This window comes from Puccinia triticina, chromosome 5A (genome assembly GCF_026914185.1).
Source record: "Puccinia triticina chromosome 5A, complete sequence".
In the NCBI taxonomy this organism is placed as follows: Eukaryota; Fungi; Basidiomycota; class Pucciniomycetes; order Pucciniales; family Pucciniaceae; genus Puccinia; species Puccinia triticina.
In genome coordinates this window covers 1859808-1877864 of record NC_070562.1, presented here as the reverse complement: position 1 = coordinate 1877864, position 18057 = coordinate 1859808, and the positions used below count along the sequence as shown (strand labels likewise).

At 45.6% G+C, this 18057-nt stretch overlaps 3 protein-coding genes across 3 annotated transcripts; all 3 read left to right on the top strand.

The window, feature by feature from the left end:
- Positions 1–1814: 1814 nt before the first annotated feature.
- On the top strand, positions 1815–2170 carry PtA15_5A220 (uncharacterized protein; the record flags this gene model as incomplete). The annotated part of the gene is made up of 2 exons (XM_053168958.1): positions 1815–1904; positions 1982–2170. 2 exons carry the CDS (start codon positions 1815–1817, stop codon positions 2168–2170), a joined length of 279 nt encoding a protein of 92 aa, XP_053020202.1.
- Positions 2171–2191: 21 nt separating this feature from the next.
- On the top strand, positions 2192–2832 carry PtA15_5A219 (uncharacterized protein; the record flags this gene model as incomplete). Its single annotated transcript, XM_053168956.1, has 2 exons — positions 2192–2759; positions 2825–2832. The coding sequence occupies 2 exons, from the start codon at positions 2192–2194 to the stop codon at positions 2830–2832; spliced, it is 576 nt and encodes a 191-aa protein (XP_053020201.1).
- Positions 2833–11178: 8346 nt separating this feature from the next.
- On the top strand, positions 11179–12998 carry PtA15_5A218 (uncharacterized protein; the record flags this gene model as incomplete). The annotated part of the gene is made up of 4 exons (XM_053168955.1): positions 11179–11244; positions 11304–11895; positions 12524–12862; positions 12913–12998. 4 exons carry the CDS (start codon positions 11179–11181, stop codon positions 12996–12998), a joined length of 1083 nt encoding a protein of 360 aa, XP_053020200.1.
- Between the last annotated feature and the right edge of the window lie 5059 nt (positions 12999–18057).

The following is an 18057-nucleotide window of genomic DNA, read 5'->3' as shown; positions in this document are numbered from 1 at the left end:
GAAAAATGCCAATAACTCAAATCCTCCCATTGGGAATGGGAGATGCTTTGCATCAGGGTGCTCTGCACCCCCACTCCCAGGAGGCTTAGTAAGTCAGGATGCTACTTTCAAACCTTGACTGTGCATCAGCAACCCATGATCAATATAGAATCCTCTATGGCACCTCCCATTTTGACCCCAGTCTTCCTATCAATGTCAATGCATGTGGATGATGAGGGCCCCTGGCCTGAAATCATTGGTTTGATATGATTTCTGGGTTCCTTTTTCCACCAAACCCAAATCCCTAGGAACTAGCGGCGTCTACAATTTGGTTATGGGTGGGCAGTTCAGATATTGGTCTGCTGGGACTTTTGACATTAGGGGGGTTCACAATTGACTTTTTGGCTCCTGGTGACCCCATAAAATCTTTCTTGCTGGTGCACATTTGTGCCATAAAATTACCATAAACCATTTCTGGTCATCCAACAGGGACCATAAAAATTTAGACTCATAAGTGTACACACCGGCACCTTTTCCAATGACTGGTCATCACCTGGATACATACCTCCATCCAATGGCCAGTCAACATGGGTCATCGGGTCAAGTACACGCTCAACTTGCAGTCCCCAACACTGGCAATCGGACACACTCATACACCCCACTCGATGACCCACTTGGTCATTGGGTGGATACACATTCCACTCAATGACTCGGTTGCGTCATTGAGTGGATGGCCAGACCCGGTCATCAAGTGGATACACACTCCACTCAATGACCAACCTGGTCATTGAGTGGATACACACTCCACTTGATTGCCGGACCGGGTCATTGAGTGGATACCCGCTCCACTCAATGACCAACCCGTTCATTGAGTTGATACCCGCTCCACTCAATGACCAACCCGGTCATTGAGTGGATAACTACTCCACTTGATGAGTTGGTCCGGCCATCGAGTGGAGTGTGTATCCACTTAGAGATGGCTCCGTCACACCCAGGTACCCGCGGCCTGTTTTGACTGGATCCTGACATCCGTACCCGCATCCGCACTTGTTGGCGGGTACCCGCCGGCCTGGGCGGGTACCCGCGCAGATACCCGCTCCTTGAAACTCATCTCGGCGACCGGAAGGGGCCCCTTTTGGTCGAAGAGGGATGACCTCGGCGACCAGAAGGAAGCCGTTCTGGTTGCAATAAGACCTCTGCGACCAGGAGGTTTCCTTCTGGTCGCCAAGGTAACTTTGACGACCAGGAGGTTTCCTTCTGGTCGCCGAGGTAACTTCAGCGACCAGGAGGTTGTCTTCTGGTTGCCGAGGTAACTTCAGCGACCAGGAGGTTAGTTTCTGGTCGCCGAGGTAACCTCGGCGACCAAGAGGTTGCCTTCTGGTTGGCGAGGTAACCTCGGCGACCAATAGGTTGCCTTCTGGTCGGCGAGGTAACCTCTGCAACCAGGAGGTTACCTGCTGGTCGCGCGCTGAGTTTATTTATCCTCTGCGACCAGGACCATTTCCTCTTGGTCGCCGAGGTTTTACAAACTTCGTGACCAAGATAGTATCCTCCTGGTCGCCGAGATACAGCCCCGGTGACCGGAAGGAATCCCTCCTGGTCGATGAGGTTGTGTGTCCTCGGCGACCATGTACTGTAATTACAAAAAAGCTTTTCCCTGCCCGGGACAGAGCCCCAAATATTTGGGACAAAATATTCAGACTTCCGCCCAGTACGGCGGAAGTTTTGGAAGATACACAAGTGCACAGCACTTGACGTGCTGGCCTCTTCCAGATCAGTACGCCTGTACCTCTGCGCCTCCCTCCGTCGTCGCTCCGGCCGGCCAGCCGCCCAGTATGACCAGTCCATATCACCCCCCCCTCACCCACCAAAACCTGTTCTGGCACACCCAATCAATCAATATCCTGTTTGCCAAATACCAATCCGTCACAAAAAACCCCCAATTAGTTTTTTTAACTCAACCATGTCTGCCCCCAACTGAATCCTTGTTGCTGAAACGCAGTTTGTATCCAAAACGCAGTTTGAACAGCTCGAACGGGACCAAGCTGATCCGTGGGATATTCCCACTCAATTCCGGATGGGCCAGCTCGATGACGCCATGCCAGGTGACCCTGCCCCCCCTTTGGCCCTCGGAAGCGCTCCAAGCCCAGCCAGCCATCCTGCGCCGCCGCAGGCCGACGTTGGAGCTTGAACCGTAGCCGGCCGCCAACCCATGGCACAGGCCCACGACGGACCGCTGCAGCCTGCCAAGGTCTGTGCTCTGGTCCCAGCCACCAACCCGGCCTCGACCCCTGCTCAGTCCACACTAGCCCCGGCCAACAATGGGAGCCGACGGGTCCGCCCCACCCCAACGAAAGGGGTGCCTGTCCAGATTCCCATCAAGTACCTGCTTTGGCTCAGGTCCAACGTCCCGACCGTGGTGAAGAGGTCTGCGGGCTCCGGCAGCGGGCGCCCTCCGAGCGAATACGCCAGGGCCACCTCGAGGGTTCCCTTCCCCATCTGGAAGTGTGTCCCAACTAACTGGGACTGGGGCATGGCCAAGGCAGAGATCATCGAGCTTCTTGGCCCGGAGCGACCGTACCTTGCGGAAGAATTAACCGTGTCAGATCAAGCCGGATTAATCGGGAATCATAACTGGCAATTGGGTCTATGGGTGCAGCAAAAAATACTTAATCACGGACGACAACACCTGGGCGCCTTTTGCATTGGCCGCGGAGCAAGCTTACCCTGCAAAGGCGGTGTGCATCGACCTCTCCCAAGTGGCCCGGGAAGAGTCTCAGGTGAGCTCTTGATTATGATTCTCGTGTCTCTCATATGTGGGCTGACCTCCAAATGTACCTTCCAGAACGCTGAGGTTAACACTACCAAGATGGATGAATTTGCGATGTCGTATATTGATCAGTATAGCGTGTATTGATCAATTTATATTGATCAATTTTTTTTTATTATTCTTCTTGATACCTTTTTCTGTTTTCCATGTCTCCTTAATACCATTCTATAATCTCTCTCCTTCCCCTTGTGTTAGCTTCAAGCCACAGGAATCTTTTTTTTTGCCTGATAACATTCATAAATTTCTACATACACCATTCAATTCTTCATGAAAAAAAGACATTGCAAGTTTTAGGATTAATCCAGGGTGGCTGAGGGGTCTCAATTTTTTTTTTCTTTTTTTTTTTACTTCAACAATTGATCTGTTATCAGAAGTCTGCAAATTGACTTTTTTTTCAAAAAAGGAAAAACATTGACCCCTGACCCCTCTCATGATACCATCCTGCACACATTTTTAATTTGGTTGGTTGAACTTGCTCAAGATATTGCATATCATACTTGAAGTGCTACATGCATAGGAGGCCTTTTTGAAATTAGTTTACCATGGGTTAGCATATTTTTGTCAGGTTCTTTTTTTTATCTAATTTTGTTATCAACCACAGATTAATGAGGAATATTTCAACATAAAATTTTGTTGGACAATTTTTCTGAATATAAAACCCAGAAATAATGTTTTTGGGGTCACATCCATTATGCAGCAGCTGCAATCTGATCAGTTGCCAAATATCACTAATTTGGTAGTTTCTTGGTGTTTCTGCCACTATATCTCAACACAACCTGGGAGTTCTTCCATGATATTGGTTTCAAAATGATCAATAGTCCCCAAGGATTCATTGTGTACCTTAAATTACCATGAAACTCCCTAATGAAGCCCTACGACGTGATCAGTTGCCAAATATCACTAATTTGGTAGTTTCTTGGTGTTTCTGCCACTATATCTCAAAGCAGCCTGGGAGTTCTTCCATGATATTGGTACCAAAATAATTACATGCCCTCAAACATTCATTGAGTACCTTTGATGACCACAAAACCCCCAAATGTAGCAGCCACAATGTGATCAGTTACCAAATATCACTAATTTGGTAGTTTCTTGGTGTTTCTGCCACTATATCTCAGGCCAGCATGGGAGTTCTTCCATGATATTGGTACCAAAATGATCAAATGGCCCTGAAGATTTATTGTGTACCTTGGATGACCACAAAACCCCCAAATGTAGCAGCCACAATGTGATCAGTTGCCAAATATCACTAATTTGGTGGTTTCCTGGTGTTTCTGCCACTATATCTCAGCGCAGCATGGGAGTTCTTCCATGATATTGGTACCAAAATGATCTCATGCCCTCAAGCATTAATTGGGTACCTTGGATGACCACAAAACCCCAAAATGTAGCAGCCACAATGTGATCAGTTGCCAAATATCACTAATTTGGTAGTTTCTTGGTGTTTCTGCCACTATATCTCAGGCCAGCATGGGAGTTCTTCCATGATATTGGTACCAAAATGATCAAATGGCCCTGAAGATTTATTGTGTACCTTGGATGACCACAAAACCCCCAAATGTAGCAGCCACAATGTGATCAGTTGCCAAATATCACTAATTTGGTAGTTTCCTGGTGTTTCTGCCACTATATCTCAGCGCAGCGTGGGAGTTCTTCCATGATATTGGTACATAAATGATCAAATGCCCCTGAAGGTTCATGGTGTACCTTGAATGAACACAAAACCCCCAAATGTAGCAGCCACAATGTGATCAGTTGGCAAATGTTCTAATTTGGTAGTTTCTTGGTGTTTCTGCCACTATATCTCAGCGCAGCATGGGAGTTCTTCCATGATATTGGTACCAAAATGATCACATGCCCTCAAGCATTAATTGGGTACCTTGGACGACGACAAAACCCCAAAATGTAGCAGCCACAATGTGATCAGTTGCCAAATATCACTAATTTGGTAGTTTCTTGGTGTTTCTGCCACTATATCTCAGGCCAGCATGGGAGTTCTTCCATGATATTGGTACCAAAATGATCAAATGGCCCTGAAGATTTATTGTGTACCTTGGATGACCACAAAACCCCCAAATGTAGCAGCCACAATGTGATCAGTTGCCAAATATCACTAATTTGGTAGTTTCTTGGTGTTTCTGCCACTATATCTCAGCGCAGCATGGGAATTCTTCCATGATATTGGTACCAAAATGATCAAATGGCCCTGAAGATCCATTGTGTACCTTGGATGACCACCAAACCCCCAAATTTAGCAGCCACAATGTGATCAGTTGCCAAATATCACTAATTTGGTAGTTTCTTGGTGTTTCTGCCACTATATCTCAGCGCAGAATGGGAGTTCTTCCATGATATTGGTACCAAAATGATCACATCCCCTCAAACATTAATTTCGTACCTTGGATGACCACAAAACCCCCAAATGTAGCAGCCACAATGTGATCAGTTGCCAAATATCACTAATTTGGTAGTTTCTTGGTGTTTCTGCCACTATATCTCAGCGCAGCATGGGAATTCTTCCATGATATTGGTACCAAAATGATCAAATGGCCCTGAAGATTCATTATGTACCTTGGATGACCACAAAACCCCCAAATGTAGCAGCCACAATGTGATCAGTTCCCAAATATCACTAATTTGGTAGTTTCTTGGTGTTTCTGCCACTATATCTCAGGCCAGCATGGGAGTTCTTCCGTGATATTGGTACCAAAATGATTCAATGGCCCTGAAGATCCATCGTGTACCTTGGATGACCACCAAACCCCCAAATTTAGCAGCCACAATGTGATCAGTTGGCAAATGTTCTAATTTGGTAGTTTCTTGGTGTTTCTGCCACTATATCTCAGCGCAGCATAGGAGTTCCTCCATGATATTGGTACCAAGATGATCAGATGCCCTCAAACATTCATTGAGCCCCTTGGATGACCACAAAACCCCCAAATGTAGCATCCACAATGTGATCAGTTGCCAAATATCACTAATTTGGTAGTTTCTTGGTGTTTCTGCCACTATATCTCAGCTCAGCATAGGAGTTCTCCCATGATATTGGTACCAAAATGATCACATGCCCTCAAAAATTCATTGAGTACCTTGGATGACCACAAAACCCCCAAATGTAGCAGCCACAATGTGATCAGTTGCCAAATTAGTGATATTTGGCAACCATTCACATTGTAGCTGCTACATTTGGGGGTTTTGTGGTCATTCAAGGTACACAATTTATCTTTGAGGGCATTTGATCATTTTGGTACCAATATCATGGGAGAACTCCTATGCTGCACCGAGATATAGTGGCAGAAACACCAAGAAACTACCAAATTAGTGATATTTGGCAACTGATCACATTGTGGCTGCTAAATTTGGGGGTTTTGTGGTCATCCAAGGGACTCGATGAATGTTCGAGGGCATCTGATCATCTTGGTACCAATATCATGAAGGAACTCCTATCCTGCGCTGAGATATAGTGGCAGAAACACCAAGAAACTGCCAAATTAGAACATTTGCCAACTGATCACATTGTGGCTGCTAAATTTGGGGGTTTGGTGGTCATCCAAGGTACACCATGGATCTTCAGGGCCATTTGATCATTTTGGTACCAATATCATGGAAGAACTCCCATGCTGCGCTGAGATATAGTGGCAGAAACACCAGGAAACTACCAAATTAGTGATATTTGGCAACTGATCCCATTGTGGCTGCTACATTTTGGGGTTTTGTGGTCATGCAAGGTACCCAATTAATGCTTGAGGGCATGTGATCATTTTGGTACCAATATCATGGAAGAACTCCCATTCTGGCCTGAGATATAGTGGCAGAAACACCAAGAAACTACCAAATTAGTGATATTTGGCAACTGATCACATTCTGGCTGCTACATTTGGGGGTTTTGTGGTCATCCAAGGTACATAATGAATCTTCAGGGCCATTTGATCATTTTGGTACCAATATCATGGAAGAATTCCCATGCTGCGCTGAGATATAGTGGCAGAAACACCAAGAAACTACCAAATTAGTGATATTTGGCAACTGATCACATTGTGGCTGCTACATTTGGGGGTTTTGTGGTCATCCAAGGTACAAATTGAATGTTTGAGGGGATGTGATCATTTTGGTACCAATATCATGGAAGAACTCCCATGCTGCGCTGAGATATAGTGGCAGAGACACCAAGAAACTACCAAATTAGAACATTTGCCAACTGATCACATTGTGGCTGCTAAATTTGGGGGTTTGGTGGTCATCCAAGGTACACAATGAATCTTCAGGGCCATTTGATCATTTTGGTACCAATATCATGGAAGAACTCCCATGCTGGCCTGAGATATAGTGGCAGAAACACCAAGAAACTACCAAATTAGTGATATTTGGCAACTGATCACATTGTGGCTGCTAAATTTGGGGGTTTTGTGGTCATCCAAGGTACATAATGAATCTTCAGGGCCCTTTGATCATTGTGGTACCAATATCATGGAAGAATTCCCATGCTGCGCTGAGATATAGTGGCAGAAACACCAAGAAACTACCAAATTAGTGATATTTGGCAACTGATCACATTGTGGCTGCTAAATTTGGGGGTTTGGTAGTCATCCAAGGTAGACGATGGATCTTCAGGGCCATTTGATCATTTTGGTACCAATATCATGGAAGAACTGCCATTCTGTCCTGAGATATAGTGGCAGAAACACAAAGAAACTACCAAATTAGTGATATTTGGCAACTGATCACATTGTGGCTGCTAAATTTGGGGGTTTTGTGGTCATCCAAGGTACACAATGAATCTTCAGGGCCGTTTGATCATTTTGGTACCAATATCATGGAAGAACTCCCATGCTGGCCTGAGATATATTGGCAGAAACACCAAGAAACTACCAAATTAGTGATATCTGGCAACTGATCACATTGTGGCTGCTACATTTGGGGGTTTTGTGGTCATCCAAGGTACATAATGAATCTTCAGGGCCATTTGATCATTTTGGTACCAACATCATGGAAGAATTGCCATGCTGCGCTGAGATATAGTGGCAGAAACACCAAGAAACTACCAAATTAGTGATATTTGGCAACTGATCACATTGTGGCTGCTACATTTGGGGGTTTTGTGGTCATCCAAGGTACAAAATGAATGTTTGAGGGGATGTGATCAATTTGGTACCAATATCATGGAAGAACTCCCATGCTGCGCTGAGATATAGTGGCAGAGACACCAAGAAACTACCAAATTAGAACATTTGCCAACTGATCACATTGTGGCTGCTAAATTTGGGGGTTTTGTGGTCATCCAAGGTACAAAATTAATCTTCAGGGCAATTTGATCATTTTGGTACCAATATCATGGAAGAACTCCCACGCTGCGCTGAGATATAGTGGCAGAAACACCAAGAAACTATCAAATTAGTGATATTTGGCAACTGATCACAATGTGGCTGCTACATTTGGGGGTTTTGTGGTCATTCAAGGTACGAAATGAATCTTCAGGGGCATATGATAATTTTGGTACCAATATCATGGAAGAACTCCCACGCGGGGCTGAGATAAACTGGCAGAAACATCAAGAAACTACCAAATTAGTGATATTTGGCAACTGATCACATTGTGGCTGCTACATTTGGGGGTTTTGTGGTCATCCAAGGTACTCAATGAATGTTTGAGGGCATTTGATCATCTTGGTTCCAATATTATGGAAGAACTCCTATGCTGCGCTGAGATATAGTGGCAGAAACACCAAGAAACTACCAAATTAGAACATTTGCCAACTGATCACATTGTGGCTGCTACATTCGGGGGTTTGGTGGTCATTCAAGGTACACAATGGATCTTCAGGGCCATGTGATCATTTTGGCACAAATATCATGGAAGAACCCCAATGCTGTGCTGAGATATAGTGGCAGAAACATCAAGAAACTACCAAATTAGTGATATTCGTCAACTGATCACATTGTGGCTGCTACATTTGGGGGTTTTGTGGTCATCCAAGGTACAAAATAAATCTTCAGGGCCCTTTGATCATTGTGGTCCCAATATCATGGAAGAACTCCCATGCTGCGCTGAGATATAGCGGCAGAAAACCAAGAAACTACCAAATTAGAACACTTGCCAGCTGATCACCTTGTGGCTGCTACATTTGGGGGTTTTGTGGTCATCCAAGGTACACAATAAGTCTTCAGGGCTATTTGATCATTTTGGTACCAATATCATGGAAGAACTCCCATGCTGGCGTGAGATATAGTGGCAGAAACACCAAGAAACTACCAAATTATTGATATTTGGCAACTGATCACATTGTGGCTGCTACATTTGGGGGTTTTGTGGTCATCCAAGGTATCCAATGAATGCTTGAGGGAATTTGATTATTTTGGTTCAAATATCATGGAAGAACTCCCACGCTGTGCTGAGATATAGTGGCAGAAACATCAAGAAACTACCAAATTAGTGATATTCGTCAACTTATCACATTGTGGCTGCTACATTTGGGGGCTTTGTGGTCATCCAAGGTACTCAATGAATTTTCGAGGACATGTGATCATTTTGGTACCAATATCATAGAAGAACTTCCATGCTGCGCTGAGATATAGTGGCAGAAACACCAAGAAACTACCAAATTAGTGATATTTGGCAACTGATCACATTGTAGCTGCTACATTTGGGGTTTTGTGGTCATTGGAGGTACAAAATGAATCTTTGAGGGCATCTGATCATTATGGTACCAATATCATGTAAGAACTCCCATGGTGCACTGAGATATAGTGGTAGAAACACCAAGAAACTACCAAATTAGTGATATTTTGCAACTGATCACATTGTGGCTGCTACATTTGGGGGTTTTGTGGTCATCCAAGGTACTCAATGAATGTTTGAGGGTTTTTGATCATTTTGGTACCAATATAATGGAATAACTCCCATGCTGCGCTGAGATATAGTGGCAGAAACACCGAGAAACTACCAAATTAGTGATATTTGGCAACTGATCACATTGTGGCTGCTACATTTGGGGGTTTTGTGGTCATTCAAGGTACCAAATGAATCTTCAGGGGCATTTGATCACTTTGGTACCAATATCATTGAAGAACTCCCATGCTGCGCTGAGATATAGTGGCAGAAACACCAAGAAACTACCAAATTAGTGATATTTGGCAACTGATCACATTGTGCCTGCTACAATTGGGGGTTTTGGGCTCATTGGAGGTACTCAATCAATCTTTGAGGGCATTTGATCATCTTGGTACCAATATCATGGAAGAACTCCCATGCTGCGCTGAGATATAGTGGCAGAAACACCAAGAAACTACCAAATTAGTGAGATTTGGCAACTCGTCAGATTATAGCTGCTACATTTGAAGGTTTTGTGGTCATTTAAGGTACACAATGAATCCTTGGTGGCTATTGATCATTATGATACCAATATCATGGAAGAACTCCCAGGCTGTGTTTAGATATAGTGGCAGCAACACCAAGAAACTACCAAATTAGTGACATTTGGCAACTGATCAGATTGTAGCTGCTACATTTGCGTTATGTGGTAATTTAAGGTAAAAAATGAATCCTTGGGGGCTATTGATCATTTTGATACCAATATCATGGAAGAACTCCCACGCTGTGTTGAGATATAGTGGCAGAAAGGGCCAGAAACTACCAAATTAGTGATATTTGGGAACTGATCACATCGTTGCTGCTGCATAATGGATGCGACCCCAAATAAATTATATTTTAAAATATTCCTGGGTTTTATATGCAGAAAAATTGTCCAATGAAATTTTATATGGAAATATTCCTCATTAATCTGTGGTTGATGACAAAAGTAGATAAAAAAAAGAACCTGACAAAAATATGCTAAACCATGGTAAACTAATTTCAAAAAGGCCTTCTATGCATGTAGCACTTCAAGTATGATATGCAATATCTTGAGCAAGTTCAACCAGCCAAATTAAAAATGTGTGCAGGATGGTATCATGAGAGAGGTCAGGGGTCAATGTTTTTCCTCTTTTGAAAAAAAGTTGATTTGGAGACTTCTGATAACATCAATTGTTGAAGTAAAAAAAAAAAGAAAAAAAATTTGAGACCCCACAGCTACCCTGGATTAATCCTAAAACTTGCAACGTCTTTTTTTCAGGAAGAATTGAGTGGTGTATGTAGAAATTTATAAATGCTATCAGGCAAAAGAAAGAAAGAATTCCTGTGGCTTGAAGCTAACACAGGCAGAAGGAGAGAGATTATAGAATAGTATCAAGGAGACATGGAAAACAGACAAAGGTATCAAGAGGAATAATAAAAAAAAAAAAAAAATTGATCAATATGAATTGATCAATATACGCTATATTGATCAATATACGACATCCCAAATTCATCCATCTTGGTAGTGTAACGCGCGCCTGATCATGCAACACGGCACGGATGCAGAGAGGGCTCCGCTCGAACATCAACGAGCTTGGCTTGCGGCAAATGTGAGCTGTTTTTGTCCTTTTGGTCTTTTCACCACGGCTGAAATTCATATCACTTGCAGCCCAATGCTCAGATTGCCGAACCTGGCACTGAGAAGGTGCAGCTGCTCCGGAACCATCATTTGGCGATGCACGATGAGCGCCGGGCTCCGCCAAAAGAGGGCGAGGTGGCGATGCACCCCTCCGGGGATGGCCGATATATTGAGCTCAGCCACAAGGTCTTTTGGGGGTGGGCCCGTAAGCTCAATGGCCCCGACCCTTCAGTCACGCTCAACAACCCCCCAGATACCCCCCTGTTTGCCTGGATCTCCCCAAGTACCCCGAAGAGGAAAGCTGCGCCAACTCTGAGCGCCGGATCCCCGGCTTCCCGCACATTCCAAGGAGGTGGATCCACCTCGGGCACGCCCAACTTGTTGCCTGCCCAGGATGTGATCCGTGCGCCGGTCACCAATCCCCCCGAGGCAAGTCCCTCATCTGAGGCTTCAGTTCCCCTCAGACAACCCCGGGCTTGTACTTCATCGCCATTTACCCGCATGTTTTGTTTGATGAGTCAGGCCCGACAAGACGCAGAGGCACCCAACCATGCGGACGTAGGAGGACTCAAAACCGGTTCCTCCACTGCCTCATCTATCGCCGCTTCGATTGAGCACATCCGTGGAGGGAACCTGTCAGGTTGTGGTTCTGCTACTCTTAGCTTTATCATACCTGCTGGTGTCACTCATTCATGACCTGTCATTTACGGGTCTTCCCCTCAATTAGGGATCTTCATGTGACACCAGTGGATGTTCATTGACCCACCTGCAGCTATTCATATCCAAGCGTCCTTAGTACAGTGGTTAGTACACTTAACATGGATATAAGAGACATGGGTTCAACTCCCATAGGACACATAATATTTTATGGAGTTTCACAGGTTATGAGCCCAGCGCTACCGCGTGATACCTAGGATATTATGGAGTCTTGGTATGATAAACCCCTTTCATAGCACGGGGGGCTGTCAGGTTGTGGTTCTGCTACTCTTAGCTTTATCATACCTGCTGGTGTCACTCATTCATGACCTGTCATTTACGGGTCTTCCCCTCAATTAGGGATCTTCATGTGACACCAGTGGATGTTCATTGACCCACCTGAAGCTATTCATATCCAAGCGTCCTTAGTACAGTGGTTAGTACACTTAACATGGATATAAGAGACATGGGTTCAACTCCCATAGGACACATAATATTTTATGGAGTTTCACAGAACCATCCCGCTCAAGCCCCGTCATCCCCTGAAATTGCAGTCATGGGGAATGCACGTCGCACGCTCGCCGGACCCCGGAGAACTATCACGCCTATCAACTTGGCCCGCTTGGGCCGCCTGAACCTCGGCGCAGACTCCACCCCAGGTACCCCTGATTTGACAAATTCTTGGATAAGCAATTCAGTCCCCCCCCGCGAGGCCGCAGCAAACGCTATGGCTTTCTTCTTACGGCACTGTCAGATCCTGGCCAAGGATTTCCACACCCGGTGGTTAATCCAGGACCAAAACATCACTTTGTGGTCCTACTTTTTACGCAGTTCGGAGGCCGACTTGACCCAACTTGGTTTCAAAGCCGGCCCCGCCCGACTCATCTGCGATGGTGCCCGGCTCCTTCAGCAAGTTAGCGGGGAGAAGATCGGGCTGATCCAGATTGCAGCGGTGCCGCAAGCAACCCACCCACGGACAACTCTGACGAGGCACCGGGGTCCAACATGGTCGATGGTGATGCCCCATAGGTAACCCCCAGCATGCCTCAATCCCACCTCTGTTGCCCATGTCTGTTGGGCATCCAAATTATGCCCTCCCTTGTTTCTCTCTCAAAGTAACTCAAGTACCATGTTAGCAAGTTGATTATCATTTCCTTGCTTTGTGATTGGGACGTCCGTGACGTCCCAATCACAAAGGGTTCCATTATAATTTTTTCTTGTTTGCCGAGTGGCTGCGAGAACTGGGGGCGCTCATCAGATCCACGCTCCCCCAAGAGATGCTATGAGGCCTCGGGGACATGACGGGCTCATTCCCAGTGGTCAGGAAGCCCGGGTCTTTGCGAGTTCTCACACAGGAGAGGATGGCATCAATTGCGCATAGACTTTCTATTGGCCGAGAGGACCTGAAGTCCTTCCGGACAATAGAACCGCTTGCGCGCTGAGAGGCCAAGCGAGGACTTGGCGAGAAGAAGACCTCACCAAGTCCAAGTCCAGAGAGGAACCCTGGGGCAAGAAGGGAAGTCATGACGACTTATGAAGTCCTTTCGGACAATAGGACCGCTCGCGCGCTGAGAGGCCAAGCGAGGACTTGGCGAGATGAAGACCTCACCAAGTCCAGAGAGGAAACCTGGAACTGTGGACTTGGAGTCATGAAGAGCTCACGACCTGAGGGGGCCAGAAGCAAAGACATGACGACTTATAGGTCTTGGCCCTTCAGACAGAGGGGACTTTGGAACTTGGAGCCTTAAAGGGCTCAGGGATATGGATGACCCGCGGCGGTCCTCCAAATCAGGAAGATTGAACAGTGTTTAATAAAGTGAGTCTCAAAGGACCCAGTGGGGGAACACCAGTCATTTATTGCTACGACATATGAAACATGTTACGATCAGACACTCAGATAAGAGAAAGTCGAGGGGTGAGGCAATTACATGTACCCGCAGTCGCGGAAGAGGGATTGCATAAGCTCCGGTGTGACCAAGTCGGAGACAAAATCCTTGACAATCGTGGTGTCGTCATTCGTTCCAGTGAGCACCTGGGCTCGCTTGAGGTGGTTCTTCACAACCGCAAAAGTTTTCTTGATGGGGTTGAAATCAGGGCTGTAAGGGGGCAGATATAGGTGGAGCATGTTGCAACGTTCAAACAAGTGAGCGACTTGGCCGCGGTGATGGACCTGGCAGTTGTCCATTACAACGACGCTCCTGAGGCCTGGGAAGGGATTCATGAAAGGCAACTGAACCGCCACTCTGTCAGTATGAGTCCTCAGTGTTACCATTTGAGTGTGGAACACTTACTAAGACTTCATCAAGGAAGTATTCAAAGTCATTTCTTTGAATACCTCCTTGCTGGCACATAACACCTATGAGTCCTTCGGTTGACACCCCAGGGAGAAGCGTGAACCGAGGGCCTTGAAACTCCCGACAAACTCGTTTTGTAGGCCTACCTCGAACCCCCCGTCCGAATCGCCGGTGCTGGGTGGCAATACAAATGGAGGACTCATCTGATAGATAGATAAACAGGGTCAGTGAACACGATTGTTTGCAGGGCACTATGCGGATATAACAAACATCAAACTTACCGACGAAGACAAGATACTCAGGTGGCATGTCGGCGATCCTGATGGTCCATCTTTCTTGCTTCACCAAGTCCTGAGATGGGCTAACGTGTTGCGCAACCTTGAGCGTCAGGCCAAGTCAACGTTGGAGGTCATTGTGGATGGTCAATATGGCATACAGCTCCCCTGAGGACTCGAGCACCGCCTTCTGTATCTCGTCAAGATACAACGTTGGGTCCACACCGATAATATCCAAGATGAAGTCCCGCTCTTCGACGGAGATTGCAAGCGGGCGGCCACGAGGTTTGTATAGCAAGGCGTCTTGGACCACCAAGTGTGTTCAAATGAACATGTTCTTCCAGCGGCTCAGGGATTTGGAGGATATATTCTCATCAACTATAGCGTTGATTTTGTCGCGGGATTTCCCTTGGAGAAGGAGTTTCACCACAATCGTCTTGACCTTGGCGACATACTTCACGTACCCCATGTCCTAATGCATGACATGGAAAACAAGGTCAGTTTTCTTTGTTGGTATCACTGACGGAATGCGAGACAGTGTGGACTTACTGGGGTGCCCGGAAGATGATTGATACCTGAGAGGTCGAGTGTGGACTGGATTCAAAGGTGGTTGAGGGGCCTGGAAAAACAAGGCGGGCAACCGAGGTGGGGAATTTGGGATGGGGGGAATCAGGATGTGGGGGGGGAGGAATCCTGTCGGGCGGCCGGACCGGAGCGACAATGGAGGGAGGCGCAGAGGTACAGGCGTACTGATCTGGAAGAGGCCAGCACGTCAAGTGCTGTGCACTTGTGTATCTTCCAAAACTTCCGCCATACTGGGCGGAAGTCTGAATATTTTGTCCCAAATATTTGGGGCTCTGTCCCGGGCAGGGACAAGCTTTTTCGTAATTACAGTAGGTTTTTCTGGCTGCCAAGGCTGTAAAACCTTGGCAACCGGAAGGGATCAGGCTTTCCGGTTAAAGCGGTGGGCAGGTGCGGGCGGGTGTGGGTTGAATTATCCGTGTACCCACCCACTTTTTCCCGGAATTTCAGACATCCGCACCCGCACCCGCAAGCAGATAGCAGTTACCCGCAACGGGTTTGCCGGGGCCATCTCTATATCCACTCAATGACCTGGTCCGGCCATTGAGTGGAGTGTGTATCCACTTGATGACCGGGTCTGGCCATCAAGTGGAGCGGGTATCCACTTGATGACCCAAACGAGTCATCGAGTGGAATGTGTATCCACCCAATGGCCAAGTGGGTCATTTAGTGGAGTGTGTATCCACTCAATGACCAGGTCCGGCCATTTAGTGGAGTGTGTATCCACTCGATGACCCGGTCCGGCCATTGAGTGGATCTGGATGACACAATCGGATCATCAAGTGGAGTTGTACCCACTCAATGACCGGGTATTGGTTACCCACTCACTTGATGACCTTTAGGTCATTGGTCATTGAGTGAGTATGTATCCCCTCAATGACCGGGTTGGCCATTGAGTGGGGGAGTGCGTACCCACTCAATGACCGGGTAGTGGTGATCCACTCGATGACCCAAAGTCATCGAGTGGAGTATGTATCCACCCAATAACTGGGTTGGTCATCAAGTGAGGTGCAGGGGTGCGTCCTGCTTGACCTGATGATATTGATTGGTCATTGGTTGAGGTGTATGGTAAATACAGGCATATGAGATCAATGGCCGGTCTTGATGTCTTGACCGGCCTGAGTTCATGGTGTGATGGGTGAGGATGGGCGCCAGTACATTTCCGTTGCTCCGCCAGCATAAAAACTTCCTGGGGTGAGGCTAAAATTTAATTGCGCAGCTTGCGCATCTCTCCTGGTGAGGTGATAAAATCTTCCTGGTGAAAGTCAATTGTGAACCCCCCAATTAGGTTTGTGAAAATCCAACTTATATGTCATCAGACCCTAACTTTAGCAGCAAGGTTTGGCTGGGTGAGGAAAATTCATCCATGGAAGATCCATGACCCCTTCACCATCCTCCACCACGGGAGATATTTTCCCACTCCCCAGGGAGTGCCTTACCGTAACTTTTTTCCATAACTGTGCTGGAGGCCTTTGGTAAAGCAATATTGAATAGGTATGAACAAGACTGGAAGTCAGTGTGGAAATCAGTTGGAAATCATCCTGAAATAAACCATAACTTGCCAAAAAAACATCCAGAACTCATCTATAATTCATCCAGAACTCATCCAGAATATAGTCCTTTCTTGGCTCCATGACCAGTGTGTCCTTTCCATGGAGATGTGAAAGGCCCAGCCTGTGATTTTTTCCCCCTCATGTACTCGCGTACATCAGGGGGACAATTGGTGTCTCAAAACAAATTTTTTACTTTTCATGTGGCTGTGAAAGGCCCATCCTGTGATATTTCCACCTCAATGTACGCGCGTACATCAGGGTGACTATTAGAAAAGTGCAAAAAGGTTAACTTGCATGTGCACATGTGAATTTTGAAAAGCAAAAAAATACAAAATTCACTAGATCATTTTCGTGAGGAGGACAGGATATATGGCCAAAGTGAATTGGCACCGCAATCCAACCTTGACTTAACTCAGACTTTCACCCTATTAAAACAGTTTTTTGTCATTTTTATCAGCCAAATTCAAATTAATTCCCGCATTTCCAAGAAAATGGGTTTCAATTTCAATGACTGCAACATTACCACATTCCAAAAATCTAAACCCAATAATACCAAGTCAACTTTTAGTTTAATTTTGTACATCAGGGCATATAATGTGAATTACAAGAAACCCATTTTTTTGGAGGAATTACCTTTGAGAATGGGAATTTTGCTTTGCTATCCTTAAAAATCAGTAAACAGGAGCAATTGATGAGTTGGAATTTGGTGAAATATCATTTCATCATATTTCTTCCTACAGTTGTACATAGAAAACAAAAGAATTCTACACAACATTGTGTTGACTTCCAAATCAATTGTGACTGACTTTTCACTAACTTCTCCATCCAATTTACTATTTTGGGGATGAGTTACTAATCCACATCAGGCTCACATCCAACCAAAACTCACATAAAATTCAGCTCTGGCACTCCCTGGGGAGTGGGAACATATCTCCCCTGGTGCCTCTTTTGAAATTACTGTACAGTGGGTAGACAATTGTATCCGCCACACCATTTTTGGACCACAGAAACTCAACCAACCAACTTCAAGTCACTAGTATTGGTGAGATGGTTCAAAATATTCTTCAAAACACAAATATGAAAAAACAAACACAAAAATCAAAGTTGTGTAATTTAAAAAAATTGAACAAAAAAACCAAAAAATGCAATAATTTTCTCAAAAAAAAAATGAAGATTGAGGAATGATAGTATGATATCTGAAATGAATAATTATAAGTAAAAAAATTGAAAAAAATTGATTCTATGTGGTTTAAAAGATGTGCGCAGTGAGTCATTCATCAGCATACCTGGCATTCTGGCACTGTAATTTCCCCATTTTGACTGCAGATTGTCCACCCACCAAGCCAAAACTTTTTTTGGGTTGCATTTTTTTTCATTTATTATC